Here is an 8,021-nt window from a genome sequence, read left to right as displayed (position 1 = left end):
AGTAGGGTTGCCATCTCTAAAATTTGGAAACCAGGACAAGACGCGTGAAAACCCCGGATTTTAGAGTCCAGAACCCGGACATGTCAACAGGTTTTTTTAAACATAGTCAGTGTAACAAAAAACAGTTGAAAATGTCATAAATCACCCTTTTATTTATTTTCAGACCTTAAAATTAAATTTAGTCATTCTTTATCATCATTTTCAATCAGTTAGATTTCTTTTACGTGTGTGGCGGGCGGCCCAAGACTTTAAATTTTTAAACCAGGACTACAAATGAAGCCCCCCCGGACGCTCCCCGGATGCCCACTAAACTAGGACAAATCCGGGGAAACTCGGACGGATTGCAACCCTAAATAGGCGTTATACCTAAAACATTACACAACACAAACCACAACAGGGTAAACACCGATCATATTTCAGGACAAGAAGTAGCGTTCGTTCTATAAAATTTAAAAACAGAAAATTGGTTTCCGTATCGTTTCCAAAAGATATGAGTGAAGTTCTTTGGCATTAGCCCGTCTTCACTTGCTCAAAGTTAACCAGTGAAAACTGAGAAGACCGGATGGATAATATGTAATATAAAATAATGACTGCCTTCAAAGCAGTACCTAACTGAACATGAGTGCTTTAAATAATAAAGAAATCTATCTGCGTTATAGTCATCTAATATCATGCAGATCGCACACACTTTCCATAATGGGAGGGCACCGGCACCGTAATCCGTTTACGACGACCATAAAACGGACGCGCCACCTCGGTGTGGTCCCAATTTTTTTTTACCAACCCGTTCGTGCCCCCTTGACAGTTTTATAACTAATCTAAGAATTATTCTGTGCACATAATAAACATTTGACTTGTAAATCTTTTTCGGGCATCAAACATCATTTTTTTTTTACGACACGGAACAAATGGCATAAATTAGCCACACAATTAGCGAACGGCGGAATTCGTGATGACCTCGTAGAGGGGAGAACTCTCAGTCTACGCAATTAATTGCATTGGCAATCAAATATGATGGTTGTTAATCTACAACTCCGTAACATATTGAATTTTTAGGAGCACTTCTTAACATGAAACGAACAAAAAAAAACAGTTTCATGAGGGTTATATTATGGTATGATGGTCTTCTATAACGCGTCCATGAAGAAGGTTTCGGTTTGTTTAGCCCAGGATAGGAAAGAGTGGAGGTGCGTGTCCAACCAGTCTTAGGACTGACGACCTTATGATAAATAGACTTTGATTGCAACATCGATCCTATTAGATCTCACCAGCACAACATATACCTCGATAAATCACCGAGGATAATTGTCGATAACTAAACTATTTCATATGCTTCAAAAGGATCTTACCAAGGTATCTACTGAATCACCCATAGACACAGCTTGTAAACGTGATAGCCATTCGAACATTCGTTTCCATAACCGAAGGTCTTAGTTTGTTCACGTTATACGGTGGCCTGGCATAATTAATACGCTGTTCACATTATGCGAGGTATCTGTTAAACGACTTTCGCACAAGCTGATGTAGGTACCTATGTAAATAGATAAGTTAAGTGCCATTGGATACATAAATTAACATGGAAGTAAATCATGCGGCTTCCATTTCAACCATTACAAGTACGAACTACAAGAAGAAGAAGCAGAAGACGAAGAGGACAAGTGGACAAACAGTGGATAGGAAATAAAAAGAAATATAAACGGTCGTCCCACCTATTCAATTCACCTGCTTTCACGGTTGCACTTACCGTTCTTGTCGCGTGGAGACACGAACATCGCATAGTATAAATGTTTGAATAACAATAATATGTTGAATGTGGCAGCATTAAAATATGGGCTTGAATAGCGTACACGGACGAGCCCAACGACTGAAACTTGTCCTGGTATTATTAAATGAGGATGTGTACACATAGAAGTATATATGTTAAACATGCACTTTCAGCCTATACGTTGGAACACGCGAATTGAAATTAATTCAACGAATTAATTAACAGTATTAACTAACACTTATTGCAATTATGGATGCGAAGCACTTGTTGTAATTTATCTACTTCAGTAATTTTGAAATCGGTAAAAAGCTTTTGGGTTTTGCTAGATTTACATGTAATGAATGAGATGGTCTCAAGTCTCAACCTATACTGAAGTGTTAATCCTATTCCATGACCGGCAAATAGTCAACCCTGTTTAGATTTAGGTAATTTGATCATCTTTTCATCATTCTACGTTTGGAAATATGAAAATCTCTATCGCAAATTGTCAAATCTCAATCAGTATTTATCAACCGAGAGACACTTCTTACGTATTTTATAGTTATTATTTAATTTAACGATCTTCTCTTCATTTTACATGTGGAAAAATGGAAATCTACGTTGGAAATTATCAAGACGTAATCAGTATTTGAAAGACTTGTTCCGTATTGTGTGGTATTTCTCTAATATGGTCATATTTTTATCATTCTACGTTGGGAAATATGAAAATCTCTATCGAAAATAGTCAAATCTCAATCAGTATTTACCAACTGAGAGAGAAACTTCTTACGTATTTTCTAGTTATTCTTTAATTTGACGATCTTCTCTTCATTCTACGTATGGAAAAATGGAAATCTATGTTGGAAATCAAATACAATCAGTATTTGAAAGACTTGTTCCGTATTGTGTGGTATTTCTCTAATATGGTCATATTTTTATCATTCTACGTTGGGAAATATGAAAATCTCTATCGAAAATAGTCAAATCTCAATCAGTATTTACCAACTGAGAGAGACTTCTTACGTATTTTCTAGTTATACTTCGATTTAACGATCTTCCCTTCATTCTATGTGTGGAAAAATGGAAATCTATATTGGAAATTATCAAAACACAATCAGTATCTGAAAGACTTGTTCCGTATCGTTTTGTAATTTGTTAATTGGATCATTTTTTTCATCATTCTACCTTTGGAAAATATGAAAATTCCTATCGAAAATTATCAAATCACAATCAGTATTTATGAATTTAAAGAAACTTCTTCCGTATTTTATGGGTTTTCTTTAACATTACGACGTTCTCATTATTCTACATTTGGTAATATGAAAATCTATGTTGAAAATTATCAAATCACAATCAGTATTTACGATTTGAAAGAGACCTGTTCCGTACTTTATGGCTATTCTTCAATTTTACGATCACGATTCCACGTTTGGAAACATGGAAATCTGTGTTGAAAATAATCAAATCCCAATCAGTATTTATGATTTGAGACACATCATTGTTCCGCGGATTGTAAGATATTGTTATTATAAATAATTGTTCATTACACGAACATGTAAACGTAGACATGTGCATCATTGTACTTTTAAGTGATAACCCCTATCCGTGTTTGGTCATCGCGGAACCAGATAAGATCAGGTCGACACCACCACCATACATTACATACATATATACATGCACATGACTCTTCACGTCCGTTGTACATACGGTAAATGTTTGTGGATAACAATAACAGATATCAAACCAACAACGACGAGAGCGGCAACAGTGCAACGGAGCGATGCGAGAGAGCTCGACAGGGCGGTCACCGGAAGCGCTAAATAACAATGAACAGTGAGCGCAGCCTGCTACAATTATTACCGTCGGTCTGCCGCCCACACTTCCGGTTGCCGCCGCGTCGCACTCCGCGCTCCCGGCTGCCGCGATACGATGCGTGTTATGGGCACAATGAGAGCTGCCGTAACAACCGAGAACGATAACGTACCGGTATCGCCGGCAGTATGTATTAGCGTTCCGACAGTCCGTCTCTTTAATGATGATCAACGCCGAATACGGGGGACTCGTTAAATTGGATCAGATTTATTACGTTACCACAGCAGTTCAAATACAACAACAACAACAACAACGAAAAAAGAGCGTTGACTTTTTATTATAGATGTAACAAACATAAATCCGTTCCGTATTTGCGTCTGAAAGTTCCGTATTCAGTATCGACAACATTAGTCCTACATTATTATTATTAGCCCTAAATATTGAGAGAGATTTCTTACGTATTTTCCAGTTATTCTTTAATTTGACGATCTTCTATTCATTCTACGTGTGGAAAAATGGAAATCTATGTTGGAAATTGTCAAAACACAATCAGTATTTGTAAGACTTGATCCGTATCGTATGATATAGTTCTTTAATTGGATCGTTTTTTCATAATTCTACCTTTGGTAATATGAACATCTCTATCGAAAATTGTCAAATCTCAATCAGTATTTACTAACTGATAGACTTCTTACGTATTGTCTAGTTATTCTTTAATTCTATGTGTGGAAAAATGGAAATCTATGTTGGAAATTATCAAAACACAATCAGTATTTGTAAGACTTGATCCGTATCGTATGGTAATTTTTTAATTAGATCGTTTTTTCATAATTCTACCTTTGGTAATACGAAAATCTCTATCGAAAATTATCAAATGTCAATCAGTATTTACCAATTGAGAGAGAAACTTCTTACGTATTTTCTAGTTATTCTTTAATTTGACGATCTTCTATTCATTCTACGTTTGGTAATACGAAAATCTCTATCGAAAATTATCAAATGTCAATCAGTATTTACCAACTGAGAAAATGAGACTTCTTACGTATTTTCTAGTTATTCTTTAATTTGACGATCTTCTATTCATTCTATGTGTGGAAAAATGGAAATCTATGTTGGAAATTATCAAAACACAATCAGTATTTGTAAGACTTGATCCGTATCGTATGGTAATTTTTTAATTAGATCGTTTTTTCATAATTCTACCTTTGGTAATACGAAAATCTCTATCGAAAATTATCAAATGTCAATCAGTATTTACCAATTGAGAGAGAAACTTCTTACGTATTTTCTAGTTATTCTTTAATTTGACGATCTTCTATTCATTCTATGTGTGGAAAAATGGAAATCTATGTTGGAAATTATCAAAACACAATCAGTATTTGTAAGACTTGATCCGTATCGTATGGTAATTCTTTAATTAGATCGTTTTTTCATAATTCTACCTTTGGTAATACGAAAATCTCTATCGAAAATTATCAAATGTCAATCAGTATTTACCAACTGAGAAAATGAGACTTCTTACGTATTTTCTAGTTATTCTTTAATTTGACGATCTTCTCTTCATTCTACGTATGGAAAAATGGAAATCTATGTTGGAAATCAAATACAATCAGTATTTGAAAGACTTGTTCCGTATAGTATATATAGTATGTCCATTAGTCTTAGATTATTATACCAGCTAAGGATTTTTTTTGACTTCCTATACATAGCCGAAATAAGAATGTTCCGGGTGTACATTACGCCGATCTTTTTCTGAAATTCCTATATTTTATAGAAAACTAATTAAACCACAATCACCTTTTTAGTATTCTGTTGTCTATCAATGAAAATTTATTTTATGGAAAACTTAATAGATCATATACCTTTCTTTCTGGTGAAATTCCCCCATTTAACGAAGACTGTGTAGAAAATCGTAAATGATTAGGAATCCCTTATGGAAATTACGTATTTTATGGACAATTTCTTTCAGAGTTGTGTTTTTATCACAATCTTACAAAACCATAAAAGTTCGTATTACATAGAAAGCCTCATAAATTACCTGTTTATCGGTAACTTTATTATGAGATTCCTGTTTGTATCAATTTTATGAAAAGTGTATAAAACAAGCGACCATTGCTATGAAAATTGCGTATTTTATGGAAAACCCATTGAAAAATCGCTAACTCTCCTCGCGATCGAATCAGATTTGACATTAATTCACTTAACTAAAGTTAACAGGAACACCTACGCGTTCAAACACAAAAAACCTAAACCATTACCGTAGAACATTGCTACCATTGTAGATAAGGTCTAGTTCTATTTGTTCGTAAGACATTTATTATTTTTTTTTTTTTTTCGTATACGAAATGGATTGCGTACTGACCCATTATGGTATGTTATTGCTCAGTTAATTTAGATGTGTTCTGAATGATTCGGACGCGATCTCGTAGTGGTATCATAATCAAATATCAATAACGCCGTGATAGGTATGTGTGGTGTGGAACAACAAGAACATTTCTTGATCCAGTAGGCGTTTAATTGGCCAATGTAACATGCACGTGCCCATGTGTAGTCGACCGACCATTTTGTACAAGAATTGATCGTCATCATATGCATGCTTCACTGATTACTGATTAAGTGCCATTGGAACAGGTTAATAATAATTCGATTGATTGAGTTGGGAGGGGGGGCAAAAACGAGACGAAACAATGTCCGATTCTGTCGCAATTTCATACGGAAAAAGCTCTTTATTCGCGGGGTATACGTTCCATAAATATGCAGCGAATACAGAAACCGTGGATCATAGGGGATACGTTCGAAGGTTCCCAAATCAAACCAGCTTATATCAAAATAAAATCAATGTATTGATAAATTCTTCTGTTTACCCGATTACATCTTTTATAAAAGTCGCCTCGGCACATTAAGGGGATTCAGTAGTACACGCGCCGTAGAGTAAAAACATGCTTATCGGTTCTAGATGTCATGAGTTTAATGTTTGAAGCAGAGGTTTGAAATTTTGTAGTAAGATAGATAAACCTTTGTTCTAAAGCCTGTAGAAGGTCATTTTTTAATTTTTTAATTTCTATTGAAAATACGTGTCCTACAAGAAGCATCAAATTTAAGCACTTGTAAAAGCTTTTAATGACCATGTTATTGAAAACCAAAAACGTACCGAGTTACTGTGCACCTTTGTCTGTTACCATACAAAAAATCACATATTTATCTCGCAGTGTTAAATCAGAATGTTTAAAATAGAAACCCATGTTTTAGGGAAAATTCGCACTAGGCACGAGCGGTCTATTGCGGTCAATCCCCTTAATCAATGACACCGAATCCTTTTCTGTTTACCAATTGCAACCGCGAATAATGAAAGTTTTAGCCGCGAAAAAAGGAACTGGATTGCACTTGTGAATAAGAAACTTTTACTGTATTGTAGGTATTAAGTAGCTTACCATTAAAACCATGAATATCTTATGATTTCTTCGGAATACTGAGCTTTTGATATGGTCATTAAACAACAAAACTTTATCGCTTTTGTCAACCAGTGAGGTCTGTCACTATTTTAGGGATTGTCCTTTCTCTATTTATTGATCTTGTTTAAAAACGCTTCTTCTTGATCTTCTTCCTGGAAAAAAGATAAACAACGATAAAATAACACGGTAAGGAGTCCTCTAAAAGTATATATTGTAAAAAAAATAAGTTTCGGATGTTTTATTTGCCATACTGATCCAAGAAAACTACCGGAAAATTACGGACCCGATATCGAACCCGTGTTTTCCCAAATCGGTGATACTGTAGAAGATAACTAGGGATTATGAGAAAATAAGGCCGGTGTTCTATTTATATATTAATCGCTTGTTTTATGAAACTTTTCTGTAACTTATTAATGTGAAAATTCATTTTCCATTTTCCATCCACTACAAACTGCTTCAGATTAATGAACATTGATGTGTAAAGTCAAACCAAAATTTTCCCTCATTAACCACTACAAAAGATATTTTGTAGTGGATGGAAAATGAATTTTCACATTAATATTTCATATTAACTACTATTAAATATTAAAAATGTTATTGTATGTAACTTTCTCGTTGAACCTATCAACTTTTGATAGAAATAATTTTTCAATGGAAAACATCGTTGGGGTTAAATACTAATAGTTTGCAGAGCTACTTCGTGCGGCCCAGTTGTATACTATAAAGGTACCGCGACTCGCTCCACAGAATTCATTTGAACTGCTACATAAAATACTATAAAAAAACACATAAATATCTATTTTTTTAGTAGTTGTGTACCCTAGCTAGCCCTGTTAAGAGATCTTAATAAAGCTGTTTCACAGTTTATTGTGGTTGTTGAATGATTTTTTCATTTTGATCATTGTGTCTTATTTTTTTAATAATTAGGTGAAGTAGGGCACCTTCTCAAGCATTAAAGGGTAGTTACAAACATATTGGAAGCAGAAACAGAAGTTAAGAAGGGTAGAGGTAGA

At 34.6% G+C, this 8,021-nt stretch overlaps 1 protein-coding gene across 3 annotated transcripts in view; it reads right to left on the bottom strand.

Moving 5' to 3' along the window:
- The window catches only part of LOC108744926 (Krueppel-like factor 12), a 138,479-nt gene extending 131,323 nt beyond the window's left edge, over positions 1-7,156 (bottom strand). For all 3 annotated transcript variants that reach the window (XM_025981817.1, XM_025981818.1, XM_025981819.1), the window contains exon 1: positions 6,988-7,156. In XM_025981817.1, coding sequence (XP_025837602.1) covers positions 6,988-6,999 — 12 coding nt within the window. In that variant the 5' untranslated portion in view covers positions 7,000-7,156. The remainder of the gene's footprint in view (positions 1-6,987) is intronic.
- Positions 7,157-8,021: the final 865 nt, after the last annotated feature.

This window comes from Agrilus planipennis, unplaced genomic scaffold (genome assembly GCF_000699045.2).
Source record: "Agrilus planipennis isolate EAB-ADULT unplaced genomic scaffold, Apla_2.0 scaffold42, whole genome shotgun sequence".
Taxonomy (NCBI): domain Eukaryota; kingdom Metazoa; phylum Arthropoda; class Insecta; order Coleoptera; family Buprestidae; genus Agrilus; species Agrilus planipennis.
The sequence above is the reverse complement of the archived record's forward strand: the minus strand, read 5'-3'. Positions and strand labels throughout refer to the sequence as shown.